The sequence below is a fragment of the Lethenteron reissneri genome, chromosome 20 (genome assembly GCF_015708825.2).
Source record: "Lethenteron reissneri isolate LAM-NWPU_2019-01 chromosome 20, ASM1570882v1, whole genome shotgun sequence".
Taxonomy (NCBI): domain Eukaryota; kingdom Metazoa; phylum Chordata; class Hyperoartia; order Petromyzontiformes; family Petromyzontidae; genus Lethenteron; species Lethenteron reissneri.
Genome location: NC_083798.1, coordinates 8,545,076 through 8,561,462, shown reverse-complemented (window position 1 = coordinate 8,561,462; position 16,387 = coordinate 8,545,076). Strand labels below are relative to the sequence as shown.

General features: G+C 44.8%; 2 protein-coding genes across 2 annotated transcripts in view; one reads left to right on the top strand and one right to left on the bottom strand.

The window, feature by feature from the left end:
• Positions 1–860: 860 nt before the first annotated feature.
• Positions 861–7,613, bottom strand: PTER (phosphotriesterase related). The gene is made up of 5 exons (XM_061554763.1): positions 7,297–7,613; positions 5,798–5,983; positions 4,508–4,773; positions 3,042–3,182; positions 861–1,921 (listed from the first exon to the last, which is right to left on the bottom strand). The coding sequence occupies exons 1-5, from the start codon at positions 7,543–7,545 to the stop codon at positions 1,705–1,707; spliced, it is 1,059 nt and encodes a 352-aa protein (XP_061410747.1). The 5' UTR covers positions 7,546–7,613; the 3' UTR covers positions 861–1,704.
• A 2,642-nt stretch (positions 7,614–10,255) lies between these two features.
• LOC133344697 (voltage-dependent L-type calcium channel subunit beta-2-like) overlaps positions 10,256–16,387 on the top strand; it is a 32,503-nt gene continuing 26,371 nt past the window's right edge. The window contains 3 exon segments of the mRNA XM_061554764.1: positions 10,256–11,536; positions 13,377–13,493; positions 14,200–14,322. Of these exon segments, the coding sequence (XP_061410748.1) occupies positions 11,486–11,536; positions 13,377–13,493; positions 14,200–14,322 (291 nt within the window). The 5' untranslated portion in view covers positions 10,256–11,485.

Below are 16,387 nucleotides of genomic sequence, written 5' to 3'. Positions count from 1 at the left end.
TTTCGGCCACAACGCAAGCAGCCGTCCTCAGGTGAAGAACAGGTCTGTCGGGAAGACAGCGTCTGAATGAAACACCCCAGGCTTGGAGCGTATATTTAAGCTGGGTTGGAGGGGGAAGAGCGCCTTGACAAAATAATTTGCATATCAAGAGGAATTTAGCATATTTATGGGAAATGCAGATATGGGATTAGTCACTACAGTACTTGTGAAATGCGTAGGTGGGCGGGGGGTTTCAAAGTCATATTATGCCCGTGCATTATGCAGGATTAGCAGCATCAAAGGGAGGGGATAGGGGTAGCATTAATAAAGGGAAGGAATGTTAATAGTATGTAGCTGCAGTAACTAAACCCCCACGTAAAAAACAAAAGTATAAACTACATAGTATCATCAGTATACTAAATATACTCTCCAATAAGCTGAGCTACTAACAGTAAGTAATACATTACAATTCTATGTCGCAAAAAATATAATATGCTTCCAGCTAAACTTTTTTCTCTTACATCACACGGGTCTACCCCGTACTATTATTTCCCCTCTACGTGACTTTACCGAAAGAACCAAGATGTCAGCTGATAGTTATGGAAATCACTTTAAAAAATATACAAGTTTGAGTGTAAAGGTGAGGGAATCTGAGGCAAGGCATGTTTTGGAGTGGTCTCCACGAACCTGGCACACCATGGGAAGCCCTAATAGCAGATGGTGGTGGGATGCTGTGAGGGCAGACCTTCGAGGTCGTGTGTCTACCCTGCAGTAGCTGTGGGATCTGGCGGAGGGGAGAAAGTGCTTGTCGTGAGGTGTGGAGGCATCAACGGCATTGTCCACGCTGAGTTCTTGATGTTACTTATCAACTAAATCGGATCTTAAGAGATTATTTTTTATTTCATAAAATATTGTATAATTATTTAGCATTTTGTTAAATCCTTCATAATCACTTTGATGAAAATACATTAAATCGTCACAGTCATATATGTAACTCAACATTTTTAAATATAATCACAGTAAAGATTGCTACATAGACAACTAGTGCTCTTTCTAGAGAATATCGAAGGCTGACACAAGGGCACTGGGTACAGAAAATGCTTATAAAATATGGCAGACTGTAATTTCCGTCAGTTCCAAAAGAGTAAGAGATAACGTATGAAATTTCACTAACAGGCACGCACAACCGCACGGCAGCCCGAGTACATTTGCCCACGTTTCTTATTTGAAAGGTAATGATGCAATCCTGCAATTGCTGGCTCACGTTACTGCTGGTGGAAGAGCCTCCACTAGAGGGAGCTTCAAGATGTATTGTCTTCTCTTCCACACTGAACAGGCATCTTGGAAGAGGTGGCAGTACCCACACTTGATCCCACTGCACGTGACCTGCTGAGTGACTGTAGCATACCCATTTATGCTGCTGGGTGGACAGAACTGGGGGGCATTGAAAAAAGTTCGCCGTTGTTTAAACTGCCACACTGGGAGAGGGGATAGACCTGTGACCTCTGGAACGCGAGTCTAGTGTGCGCTGACCATTACCCCACAACAGCTCCCTCCATTTCTCAATGAAAAAACATGAATAAATGTTATTCCTATTGATAAACATTTCTAAGTGTGTGGAAAACTGGCAACACGTCTTAATATATTTTTTCATTCGGTTTCCGGGAATGCAAAAAAAAGGTTTTAGCAGCCTTTGTCTGTACCCAGGCCTCCAATCAAACGGAGTCACTGCTCAGGCCAGGCGAGCCATGTTTGCGGGTTTGTACGCAGGATGCAGTCGAGTGCGTGCTGAGACATCCCACGCCGCAGCATCTTTGGTGCGATTTTCGTGAGGATGTGCTCAAACCCATGTCCACCAAACGTGGTGAGGCGGTGTTTGGTGTGAATGTCGTGTGACACAAGTAGGCGTTTCTCCAGCCCCTCCGCCAACAGGAACTCAATCCTACAGACACGACGCACATCACAGAGTAGGGACGTCATTATTATCTTGCGTGATGTATTACTGTATTCTATAGTTTTGGGTAGAGCTAGGACCAATAGTAACACGATTTTTGTTCCTGGGTAGTAAGTGTTATTTTCGAATTGTTTATGCCTCAAAAGTATAGAAAATGGCTATTATTCCCCACAAACTTTGCTTACTGGGAGTGCATACTTTCAGCAGCATTCTTTAACACAAGCAAACCGTTGGACTCATATCTCACACAGAAGGTCATATCCTATAAACTTCTGGCAGTTCACTAGTATTGATTAAAGAAAGCCTGACTGCTGATAAGACAATGAATGCCAAAACCAGTCCAGAGTTTGCTTGTGCTGATCTAGTGTGTCTTCATGTATGCGCTATCACAGAGGGCAGGTTGATTGGCCAATGAGATGTGTAACAAAAATACAGTAGACTCTCGATTTTCCATGCTAATAACGTGGAGGACGGCCACAGATAGTAAAAAATCGCGGATAATCCAAAAATATATATTTTCCGTAGATCTCTATGTATAAATACATTAATCACTCAAAATGAAGCACAACTGACGATTTCAATGGTTACTCTTTCTATTTAGAACAAATACTAACTTTTCTGCTCCCGCGCAGAAGACTCGGCCCAAGAAGTGGATAGCAGAGCCACGCCAATCAACATCAAACTCCGCCCACTGTTCAGTGTTGTAAATATATGCAACTACTGTACTACAGAGGCGATCATGTGCATTTATAATTAACCGGAGCACATATTTGTTCGGTTTAAGCATGTGACTTGTAATAAACACCTCCAAGAATAACAATGTATAACTGTTTTTAGATTATTAATTTGGGCTTAAGGAGAAATCCATGAGTTATTAATTTATGTCAAAATGCAAGTGTGGGATTAATACGTAAATCGGATAAACCACATGCAGATACTCGAGAGCCTACTGTACATAAATGTTTTCACGTTGAGGGAAACAAGAGGTGTATAGTCTGCTTACTTTGTTATTTATAAAGACATTAAATGCAAGCATCCAAGTGCAATATTATTTCATACAGTGGTGTTGTGTGCGTGCATATGCATTACTGGTTGTGTATTCTCTAACCAGTGTATTCGTTCATTGTCGCTGGGCATGTCGATATCGAGGTTGAGCTGGTAATCGAGAACCTCTGTGCCAAACAGGTCAAACTCCAGGTAGGTTCCGAGTGTTGCAAACTCGAGCAGAGCCTCTCGCTCCAACAAGGTCCTGTGTATTTGTGCATAAACATAATAACAATACAAGATTGATCAGAATCTTTATTTATCCAGGAGAAATACGATGAGCTATGAAGCTCGTTTACACAGATGTCCAGTAGGGGCGCATCAGAAAGTTACAACAACAAACAATTCAAAAAACGATAGGAGTGCAAACTATAGGAAAGGTAAGCAAATACAAAAATATGCAAAATAGAACAAGTATATCCAGTTTTCCCTCGTCATTTGCGAAGAATACGTTCCAGAGATGCTCGTGAAAACCAAATTTCGTGGATAATGATATTGGCCTTAAATACATAAATAAGCTATTAAATACATTAAAATGATCAGAACACAAGAACATACACATCGGTTATAATGTAAATAAAAACTAATATTAAAGTATTAAATAATAGTTTATAAATTAACTTACCTTAAATTATGATGGTGCACAGTAGTAGAACCATAATTTTATTTCATCAATTAATCTCATCGCTTAACCTCATCACTTTCTCACATCACATTCTTTCTCGTCACTTTATCTCATTACTTTCTTTCTCCCTCGATGCAGTCATGTAGAGTTCCAGATGCAATTCGTGAATCGCCGAAATCACAGATAGCAAGTGGGAATACTGTAAGTTTAATGTGCATATGATGATTCAACATCGACTCACTCCAGTCACTCACTCGTAAGAGGCCAGTCACCACCTTATCACTCATCTATCACTACAACCATGGTTACTGTCTCCGTAAACTTTACTTCTTGAATTCTCCACCCGTGTTGAGGACTCGGACTACCAGGCTGACTGCTTAGTGTCATTGGACGGTTTCATCTCATCGTAATCGGAAGGTTGTGAGTTCATCCAGCCCATCGCTCCTCCAGGGCTGTTAAAACGAGTACCGTTTTGTGGGGAAGTCATCAGTGGTTGTCCTATGAATAGACTCGCCCCTGGTACAGGAATGGGGAATTAACAAGGTGTGGCATTGTAATTGCTTTCTCATGCCACTGCTGGCAGAAAGGGGTCTCCACTAGAACTCGTGGGTATATTTTATCTCCTCTTCCACATTGACCAGGCGTGTTGGAAGAGATGGTCGTACCCACACTTTACTCCACCACATATGACTGGCCGTTTGACTGCGGTGTACCCATTTATACCGCTGGGTGGTGGAAAGAGAGAGTGGGGAGGATTTAAAAAAACTTGCACCATTGATTTTACTGTGCCGAATGATGGAATAGACTGGATTTAATGTCGGGCGTGCTGCTAGCTATTTCACCATGGCAGCGTCCCTATATTGAACTAGGACGTGAATATCCGTGAATTATATTTGCCATCGTACCTGTCGAGATGAGACATAACGATCTTCGGAGCTTTCCCGCCGGCTTCAAGTAAGACGCGGGTGATGTCTGCCGGGGAGGAGATGTGACGCCCAGGGTGCACAATGACTGGGCACCCGACATCGGCCTGCAGGGTGCCAGCTGCTTGCAATACGCGTCGCTCCGTCTCATCCAGAGGCCACGAGCAGCCCAGCTCTCCAATAACACCACAGCGCACCGCGGTGCCATCTACTCCGTCCAGCAGGTCGCCACGCATCACACCAGCCAACTGTAGCCACAGGGGATTCACAAGAGTTAGTTGGCTAGACATTCACTGTTACTTTGCATCACACAATATGGTTGAGTATAGAGTCATAATAATTGATTACTGGGTTAGGACATGTAATGATTTTTCACAATTTCTGTCAAAAGATCCTCCACTACCCCAGACAGCCAAACATATAAAATTGTAATGTGTACAAGTATTTAACATGCCAATTGTTTCAGCTCGCTAGTGAGATGAAGAACAAACTCACATACAAATGTATCGTTTAGATACAACCTGCTTGAGTATTGACTGAATTTAAGTCAAGCATGTATGACTCTGCTGATAAGGCACTAAATGTTTGAACTGGTCCAGAGTTAGCTTGTAATGAACTAATGCTGCTGAAGAAATGCACTCCCAGAAGGCCGTGTGACCAATGGGCACAGAATGGCCTACTCTTCTTTGAATTACATCATGAGATCTTTAACGTCCACTATGAGTGAAGCAGATGGTGCCTAGAATTGTACGAACACCATGGCAACATCAGGTCAGGTGGCTCAGTGGTCAAGTAAGCAACCTGCAATCAGAAGGTTTTCGGTGAAAATACCAGTTGTGGTTTTACTTAATCAATCATCCCTCCTTTGGGTCAATTCCTTTAAACTAAAACTAAACTACGTTTTATTTTACCATGTAAGGCCCACTGAGCTATATAGCTGTTTTTCAGAAGCAACTTGGCCACAACTGATATCTCAACGAAGTGGCTTATCACTTGGAAATGTATAGCAGCCATTTAGTCTAAACGCATCTTGATTCCAAATGTGGAGGGAAAAACCGAAGAAACTGGAGAAAAATCCACGCGACCATGGGAAGAACATGCAAACTCCAAATATCCAGGCGTCAAGGTCAGGATCAAACCCACGCCCTCCTGTATACCAGGCGAGGTAGTTAAAATCTCGTCACCGTAATTAGGGTGGCCTGCCAGATTCGAACCGTGATCGTCTGAAACAAGAGGTGTACGCGATGCCACTCGCCCACGTCTGGTGCCTACCTGCTCAATGGTCATGGCTTGGGTTTCTGGGGTGTGGGTGCTGGCCACGTAGAACCCTGTCCCGACCACAACGTGCACGCCTGTCTGGCGCGACAGGCGCTGCAGTGCCCCCATGTCCCGGCACAACCCCGTGGTGCTGTTCTCCACCAGCGCGCCTCCTCCAGCCTCGCGGAACGCAAGCAGGTCCTGAAACATGTGAAACACAGCGAATAGGGTTGTCAAAATCGATTTTAATTTTACATTACCATTAAGGATAGATCAAAACCCTACCATCCTTGGTTTAAATCACTTTTGTACCTCATATTTCCTTTCACGTGTATGTGCAATTGATCGCTCTGCTTTGCAGACTTTTGAGTGATTTTTTTTACAATCTTACCGATCTCGGGGCTGTTTTGCACCAAATACTTTGTGTATGAGATGAGTCGAACTCGCCACGTCGTATTCTGTGTGCTGCTTGTACCGTGATGCCGATGCACGTGTTTTTGTGCTGTAGTAACGAGGATGCCATGGTATAACGAGATCCCCATCGAAAATGAGCGTTTATAGCCCAAGGGGTTTTAGCTCTGCCAACATAAAACCAAAGCAAATGAATGACAACCGGTGACCATTTTCCGACTCGATAACCGGTCCCACAAGACAAGTCTGAAGATGGGAACCGAATGTTAGGTCTGACCCTACAACATGCACGCAAATCCAAGTGCATCTGGCCTGCAATCGCTCGCTCAAGCCACTGCTGGCGCAAGCGCATCCTCTTTCGAGAGCGCTAAAGGGTGTTTGATCTGCTCTTCCACGATGACCAGGCGTCTTGGAGGAAGAGATGGACGTACTCACACTTTACCCCACCACGCCACACCAGCCCATCGACTAACGCTGCTGCTGCAGAGATTTGAGAAACTTTGCGCCGTTGTTTCAACTGGAATTGAACCGGGGCCCTCTGGGCTGTCCGGTGTTGCTGACCACGACCCCCCGACTGTGACGACATTCATTTCTCAGCCAAAACGGTGCATACGTTTTTTTAAAATTGCTATTGATGTCTTACTACACGTGCGGAAAACAGGTCAACGTTTTTGTTTTATTTGGTTATCGGTAAAGCAAAACAGCACACGGCGTTAGCCCGACCAGTGACGTGATGTATTATGTATCTAAACTGTTAACCGATGTTCCGCATACACGGACATGTAATACACAAACCGCGTGTACTCATCTGCACGACGGAGTTGGGAGTGCAGCAAGTAAGTTGCGGGCCTATCACTACAGAGACGTTCCGTGTCGGCCTCCCGTGGAGTTGTGGCCCCCCTCTCTCTCTCTGAGTGCTTTGCTTTTCACCCAAATCTAAATGTTCTACGCTCTGCGGAGAACTCCACGCCCCGCTGTACATTCTGACGACAAACGAGTCATTGGCTCGTTATTGAGACTCGGCGGAGCTGGTGGTGCTCGACTGTGCCGATAGTGGTGGTCTCGGTGCTGCTGGAGGCGGTGTGAAGGACGCATGCCTCTACCCGTCGCACGGCCTCCTCCTCCTCCTCGCCGAGGCGCAGGTTCCCCCTGTGGCTGTACGGGTGCTGCTGGATCCAGTGCAGGCCGCTCAGGTTGAACTCCATGGTGGCCCGGTGGCCATGGCCAGCGGGAGGCTCCACGAAGCAGCAGTCGAAGGTCATGCTCAGGTGCTCGTGGGGCAGTGTGACGCCCAGGGCCTTCACGGCCACGGGCCCCAGCACGGTCTGAACAAGCCCCGTGGGGTCGGCCATGACCTCAGACGAATCGGCGGAACTTCTTGCCTGGGCCTCGGGGCGAAGTCCACACGCGGTAAGGGGGGGGGGTACTCCTCTCGTGATTTATTTGTCAGGGACCACAGCGCCCTCTCATGGAGGGCAATCCCCATGCAGACATCCACGCGACGAGATAACTGCAGACAATGCTCGTCCCTCATGAACATATTTGTCCTTCCACATGCGAAATAAAAGTATTCTGTACGCGTCCCATGGGCCATAAGGCCAACTGCGAATGCATTCAAGCGACTCTGGACCTTCTTCTTGGTTCTTTCGGTAAAGTCACGTAGAATGGAAATAATAAAATAATTAAAATTAAACAGAAAATAATTCTAACGACATTCGCTGCTTGCAGTCAGACTTCCCGGAATCAATGCTGGCTGAATTGCCACTGTCTCAGTGAGGAATTGTTCTATTGTGACGCAGAATTATATAAGACAGCACAAATTAGCGTTGCTGTGGAGAATATGATTAACAATACAAATAAGACAACGAAAATATTCAATTATAGAGGTTCGGGTCGAACTAGGACCCATGTCTAACAGAGAGGTGCCCTTGCCCATAGTATCTAGCAGTTCACCAGAATGTGTGCCAGCAAGCTTGACTCCGCTCATAAGACGCTGAATGTCGAAACCAGTCCAGAGTTTGTATTGAACCAATTATCGCATCTGTGTGTTCGGAGCTTTGAGTTTGATCACCTCCAATGCGACGTGGATTTTCTCCAAACACTCACGATTGGAAGAGTCTTGAAAATCAGCGAGGATTCGCAAGGTAAAATAAAAAATTTCGAAATGTATACCACACATTATGGGAATCATGCCTATTATGTGTCCAATTATTATTTTAATTCATCTGTCAATTCAATACTCATGCAAGTGCCAGTCGTGGGGACTATTTGACCATACTTCACCACGCTGGTCAGTGCGGGTTGGTGAACACTTTTCTATGTTTTCTCCCCACTTGTAACTTGACAAATTAGTCCCTGGTAAGCAATCACCTATGCATTATAGCGCACGTCTGCATTACGCATACACATACACACATGTTTTAGTGCATGCACACATTATATAGGAGCGCTGCGGTGGTAAGATGTTAACTACCTCGCCTGGTATGCAGGAGGACGTGTGTTTGATCCCTATCCCTGACGCATATTCTTCCAGTGGTCGCATGGATTTTTTTCCGGGTCCTCCGGGTTACCCCTCCACATTTAAAATGTACACGCACTTAGAGTATGTGGCTGCTCTAAATCTCCACATGATAAGCCACTTCATTGAGATATCGTTTGCGGCCAGGTCGCTTCTGAAAAAGACCTACATAACTCGGTGGGTCTAATCTGGTAAATTTAAATAAGGAATCTTAATTTTGGAGCGTTCGTGACTGCTTTCGTGACTGCCGATACGTGTTCTCTCTCTGTGTATCTTTATGATGTATGTCTGCTTATATGTCTGTCTATAGTTTTCTGGTTAGATTTGTGTTGCTATTTCTTTTATACGTAGTATGCTATTATTTAATTTATTATTTTATCTTTATACGTGACTTTACCGAAAGAACCAAAGAATAAAATAAGGAATATATGTACATCATTACACTTAAAATACATATCACTTGGTGCTAGGGTTGCAACCTGTCTGGGAATTGGCATATGTGTTTAGCTGGCAGGAATTTATTTACACCAAGATCTGGTACCGAAATATTATATTGAACTGTATCGCAGTCGGCTGCTCAGTTTTGATAGACCGGGGCTGGCTGAGAAAATGGCTGGGTTTGTCTGTGGAAAAGACCAACTTCACAAAGTGATTGGCAGTTCGGAAGTGAGTAGCACTAATGATAGGAAAATAAAGTGCTTGTGCACTAGTTGAAACAACTGTGTGCTATGTGGCTTACACATTAGTGGATTGGAATACCTTGAGATTCAAGCGTGCAGCGTTGGCTGCACTCGTGTGCAGGTGGAACAGAAGTGCTCGTGTGACTACGCTGAAATTGAACCGAGCGTCTGTCCTTTTGCACATGTATAATTGAGAAGCCTGCCTCAGATACATGTCGGGTATCAGATTTAAATTTGCATATCTGGTTTAGTACAGTTTGTATGAGGCCTCACAAAACCACAACCTTGTCAAGTAAAACAATAATTCAGAATAATTTTGTTGAGCTAGGCCACGTAATGATCTGGTTTAAGACCCTCCACCACCCGACATTGCCAAACAAATGAAATAATCACGTGTGCAAAAAGCAATTAAAAGTCATGTTGACTGCAAACACTTACATGCTAAGTTATACAATAAAAATGTTTACATGTAGAACAGAGTGCTTTTAACATGTTTATGTAATTACAGGAATATAGCGTAATGTGTTAACAACCTACATCCATTAATAACACTGTTGCCTTCAAAGGAGAATATCTATATAATAAAACAGGTAACGTTTTGGGCAATGGCTCTTCCTCATAGCATATAGATCAGCTCCAGATACATTTATACATCAATACTATATGTTTTCCTTTTAAGGCTACGGTGTTGTTGACAAATGTGATAAATTGTTATTGTTTGTGCTTGAGCACCACTGCCAACGCAGTATCACCAAACAATGGGTGTAATCGTGAAATCAGCAACACAGTATGCTCTGAAAGTTTAAAGTGCGTTAATAATTAGTGAATGTAATTGTCTTCGTGGTGAGCTGGTGTCAGATGTCCTCAAGCAACGTGGCTTCCAAATGCTCGGTGAGGGCCGTGTAGGTTGTTCTTATATATTTCCTCAGCACAGGCTCAAAGATCAAAAACGTCCAGCGGCCAGCAGAAAACAGCACGATTAAAGTCGTAATAGATAAGAGTTAACAGGTTTTTAATTGCGCAAGGTTAGATTGGGAAAACAGACGATGAGAGGGAATTTCAAAGTGGAGCAGTCCGAAGGAAGAAGGAGAAGTCTAGAGACCTGCAGTGTCGTGGTTGAATTCAGGGTGGATGAGAAGAAGCAGTCAGTGTGGTAGACCGAGTCCTCAGCATGAATCAGTTAGTGAAGTTCACGAGAACAGTCACCGTGGTAGGAGCGGTAGAAGGAGGCAATGACCACCGGTGAGTGAGTATTTGGAGTGAACTAGTGAGTTTCTGGGTCATCACTCATCCTGACTTATTTATTCTGAATTCTATCCGGTGCAGTGCGGTCGGAACTCGGCGCTCCACCCAATATAATAACAGCGGCAGGATTCCTGCTTAGGCCGAATTCGTGTTTTGTATGTGAAGCGCCTCCAATTAGCACGGTTAGTTACGTATGGTGCGACAGAAATTTAACATACATACATACGAAGCGCTCTTTGATTCGCGCTGGTGTGGATGAAACACAAATGATTGTTATTTTATCGTTATTTATTTTTTTAAGGCAATTCTGAGAGTAAGTAGAATATACTCTGTCAGCATAATCCAGGACTGGGAGTAAATGCTGGACAAGCGCTACATGGTAGCAGCGTGAAAAAACGGTAAAAAAAATACCGGTTACCGGTTTGCTGTACCTGAAGAGGTGTCAAGCAATAAACATATTCTAATTGAGAAGCAAGGGAGTTGCTACAGCGGTGTAATCCAGAACCGGCGACAGCCGGTTCGATTCCATTTCGCAAACACTCCACCGTTCATGCAACGAGGAAAATATCGTGACAGACTGGGAATGGGTCATCTAACTCATGATGGTGGGGGTGATCGTGATTGGTGGTGATGTCAGACTTGTATTTAGGCACTCACACTCGCACACTCCACCCAGACACGGGTTGTGTTTAGCGCACGCAAGCAAGCAAACACATACACACACATGTGTCATTCAAGCCTGGAAGAATTATACGCGGAACCAGACGCAGAAGCAACGGACACAGAAGGGCACCAACGTGAGAGCGTTGGAATTGCAATTGAACCCTCTAGGCATTGCCGGAGTTTTGCATGTCCTCACCCAGGAATATGCCTCCCAACGTGACAGCACCACAGCCACAGGTGAGTCTGCAAGACACACGATGTGTTGCAGTACAGTATAATACATATTCTTTTCACATGAACATTTCCTGGAGATGGATTAACATCTGGTTTGCAATGATTTTCAGGGTTCCAATTGAAACATACATAGTAAACACGTAATGACACCACATATATACGCACACACATATTTAATCTATAACCTATTTATGAAGTTCGTGGTACGGCTTTATATTTTTTTTGGAAAAAGCGTGTTAAGACATTGGGAGTCAAGAAACGGTTCTCATTGGTGGAATCGAACCAGCGACCTCTAGAATGGAAAGTCAAGTCTGCTAACCATGACACCAGGGCAGGTCAAAATTCCCGTGACAAGAAATTTCTGTATGTGTGGCAAACCAGTAACCGGTTTATTCCTGGGGTTTGTCTCATTCAGTTAACGGTAATGTTTTTTTTCTGTGGATGTCAGACGAATGCCTTGCGATATGTTTAACCAATGCTGCTGAAATTATGCAGTCCCAGAAGGCCGCATGACCGATCTGGTGTGTATTTGTTATGTGGAGGATCACAGATTTGTGAATGGGGTGAATTTTTTGCTTATTTTATCGCTGGATTGAACTTTATTGTCAGAGAAAGTGATTTTAGTGAGCACCTATGCAGGTGGATATTGCATATGAGGGCTGGTGAAGTCATGACCTCTTCAATGGAGATGTTGACAGCACTGCGTAACCAGACTTTCATATTTGCATTAACGTATTATCTTCCAAGCGGACCACACGTTTTCAAGGAGTGGGGGTTACCCACACTTTACCCCACCACATGCAACCTGCCGATCATGGACTGTGGTGAACCCATTTATCCCGCTGTGTGGGGAGAGCTGTGAGGGGGTAGGTGGAGATTTGGGAAACTCGCCCCATTGTTTACAACGGCCGTGGCGGGAGATGGAACCTAACTGCCAACCTTTGCATTGCTAGTCGAGTGCGCTGTCCATTACCCTTCTGTTAAACACCTGAACGTGTTACATTGTTTTGTCTATACGTGCGGAAAACCGGTAACTGGATTTTACTGTTTACTTTTTCATGTGGATACCGATCATGCAAAAAGAACCTGCTTTTTAACAAAACACACTGTAGCAGTAGTGGCAGTCGGCACACAGTCTCTCCATTTCACTGGACACACACGGCCTACGTCCGGCGTTTGGCAGATGGCACAGGAAGAGTGGCATGGGTTTAAGCCGATTAGACTGCTTTTCCGGCTTTGGCAGAGCAAACATGCTTTCTCTAAACCATCACAACCCCCATCGCTCCTCATTCCCGAGCAAGCACGTTATGTTCTCACGTCCAATAAATTCGTTGTTGATTTATACATTGAATGCATTAATTTCTACGGTGCTGATGTTGTAAAGTAGCATACCAACGTGAGAGGAACGTTCACCGTCGATGGGTATTGGCTGCAGTGACACGGTTCAGAGAGGTGGATGGAAAATATTGAACAAAAAAGGAAAAATTCCACAAAGGATCATGGTGAGAGAACCGAGCTTGGCTGGAGATAAAAATCCGGGTTTGCTTTTCCAGGATGGAAAACCGCGTCCTTTGTCGCGTCAGTGTGAGCAATTATTTTCTTAAAGTTAGAGATAGCAGTGATTGTGCTCATATATGTTCCCCTTTCATAAAGCTGCGTCACCTATTGTACTATAAATAATAATTCCTAAGGCATGACAAAACGAGTTTGGTAGTTTTTTTTCATGGAGAGTTATGCATACCGACAGAGAGAACACTACACAGGGCCTTCTTACTGTGAGGCGAAAGTGTCACCAAACCACTGAGCCACGCACACCAATGCTAATGATTATTTTGTGTGTCAGAGGAGCGTGAATTCCCGTGCCAGGCCGTGCCGGGATGGCTCACAGTCCGGCAAGGAAGCCAGGCGACCAGGGGCTCGGGGAGAGAAGCAGGCACGCCTGCAGCTGCACGGCGCCAGGGTCAGCGCGATGCCACCTGCACGTGGCATCCCTCTCATTTGTGGCACATCATATCCATGACTGTATTCAACATATATCCGTGTCTGTTTAGATACTAGTACAAACATCACAATAACCCTATTTTTATAATACTGTAGCTTTTACTCAATTTTTTTGTTTTGTTTTAGTAACCCTAAAAAAGTAACGAGTAAAATGTGGTACTGGTATTGTTCATTACCATGTTCAGGTTTGCAAAAGTTTTCCAACCTGCTCTAATGTGCCTATGTATTATAAATATACACACCAGTGTCTGCCCCGAGCAGCTGTTGATTGCAGACAGACATTTATTTTTTTATAGAAACATGTTCATTATTTAATTTGTATCTCTTCTTGGTTCTTTCGGTAAAGTCACGTAGAAGGGAAGTAATAAAATAATAAAAATAAAACATAATAAAACCAGGTCTGTCGCCTCGACAGACCTGGTTTTCACCTGAGGACGGCTGCTTGCGTTGTGGCCGAAACGTCGTGAGAATTGTTTTATTTTTATTATTTTATTACTTCCCTTCTACGTGACTTTACCGAAAGAACCAAGAAGATGAATCCCTGCAGTCACGAAAGCTTTAAATTGAAATTTAATTTGTATCTGTCAATAACAGGGACATGAGCTCAACGTTGAAGTGAATGATTGCTTTTCTTGCGTGCCTGTGTCTGCGTGTGTGATGTGCAGGCCAAGCCAGTGGCATTTGCCGTGCGTACTAACGTGGCCTTCCATTGTGCCAACCAGAAGGATGTCCCCGTGCCAGGAGCAGCCCTGTCCTTTGAGGCCCACGACTTCTTGCACATCACAGAGGCCAGTGCATTCTCCATAGCACCACCAACATCAACAATTGCCATTTGCCACTAAGTGGCGGTGACGTCACCACGACGTTTGTGCCAGGCTAGGTGCACTTTGACCCCATGTGAAGTGTTGAAGGCTCGCTGTCCAAGGGTCATGGAACAAATCCAGTGCCATGGGTTGACTGAGATGACTGGTTCGATGCACCACCTGTGCTCCCCACTGTGCCGACTTGCTGTGTTTTAGCCACCTGACGCTGCACTCATCGTTGTGAGCGTCACTCCTCTGCCCTCCCCTGTTGTTGGAGGGCGACTGCCTCCAACTGCCCTGTAGCATCCTTCAGGAGGTTCCTCCATAGAGGCTGGTCTTCACATTGCTGGTAACAGTCATCGGCAATTTCAATCAGCTCCACATCATCCTAAATCACATCCGTCTATCTCTTCTCTGGCCCATGCTGCACCCGTTTAGCCCCCTCTATCCGGTCAAATAGAACTGCTTGGGCATGTGGTAGCTGAGCATGCGGGCTACATGATCCAGCAAAACGCAGCCTCGCCTGCTGAAAGAGCTCACTGATCAGAATGTGTCCAGATCTTTCATGGATTTGTGAGTTCCTCACACAACCAGCCTGGTTAAATCCAAAATGGATCGTAGGCTGGCCAGCCTGAATGTTTTAAACCGGTTCCATCGGATGGCTCCACATTTCGTAAGCATAGATATGAGAGGGCATAACTGTGGCCGAGAAGACCCAAAGATGTGTGTTTAGCGACAGACCAGGTAGCTTCCACAAAGTGTTACACAGCTGATGAAAATAATGGCACTCGACTAATTCAGTGAGACCTCTGCTGCCAAACCGGAGCTGGTCATAAGCACACTACCCAGGTATGGAAACATCTTCACTCTCTCCACAACTGTCCCATCACTCATGAGGATTCGAGGGGGTGGAGTGTTTGATGACATAAAATACATAGGCAGGTGCTTAGTTTTGGTGGGGCTGTTGGTAAGGCCCCACCTCATATAGGCACGCTTCAGGTTCAGCAGCAGAGCCTTCAATTCCATTTTAAAGTGAGCAGCAGTTACCAGACCATCAGCATACATAACATGGTTGACCAATAGGGAGCCATCCCTTGACTGCACCGGACATCGATCAGCCTCCCATTGTATCTGTACCAGATATAAATTCCTCTGGTAAGACCATGGAGAGTTTCTCGAACAACGTGGATTAAAAAGATGTTGAATAATAGAGAACCAGATGACATCCCTGTCGCACCCCAAGGTGAAGAGGAAATAGCTCTGACTCTCTCCCACGTCCATTTACCTGGGCCTGCCCACCATCATAAAGATACATAATGATTGTGAGCAGAGTCAGGGACCATGAAAGAAAAAATAACCCAGAGCCCTGGCCTATTGATGATATCATAGGCCTTGACCAGGTCAATAAAGCAGTGGTGTTGCTCCCGTTGAAATTCCCTACACCTCCGCTCTTGGTGATTTCAGAGCAAGAATTCCTTCTTCGTCCTGTCTCCAATTTAGTGAGCGGTAGAATGAACGGACTCTTTAAACGGTTGTGATCTCTCTGCCAGTGGTTCCCAACTAGTGCTCCGCAGGGCCGTGGGCAGTGCTCGGTGGAAAGGCTGTAGACGCCATGATGTCGAGTCTCTTCTTTTAACTTGTAAAATGTTTTCCTGGTGTACAGTTGTCCGAAAAAACATCTGTGAAGGTTGACAGTGGCATGAGGGGCCAGAAAAACACTTCCCTTCCTGCTTCTTCCCGCACACCACTCCACTGTGGAATTCCCACCATCTTTTCACCAAGCTCCTCTAATAACCTTGCTCAAGTCCATTAAAGTGATAACTTATAGCTTTTACAGATACAAAAGTGATGTTTGTTGTTGCCTGCTTGACGATTTAGGCCTTGGGCTCGACAACTGTGATTAAAAAACAAATGTGGGAACCGCTGCTGCTGTATCGGATGCCAATCCAATCCCGCCAGCGTCCTTCACATCAATGACAATGAGAGAGAGCGTTGCCACCAGACCGAGAATTGGCATCTATGTTAGCGTGGCAGGAATTCATTAGTACTG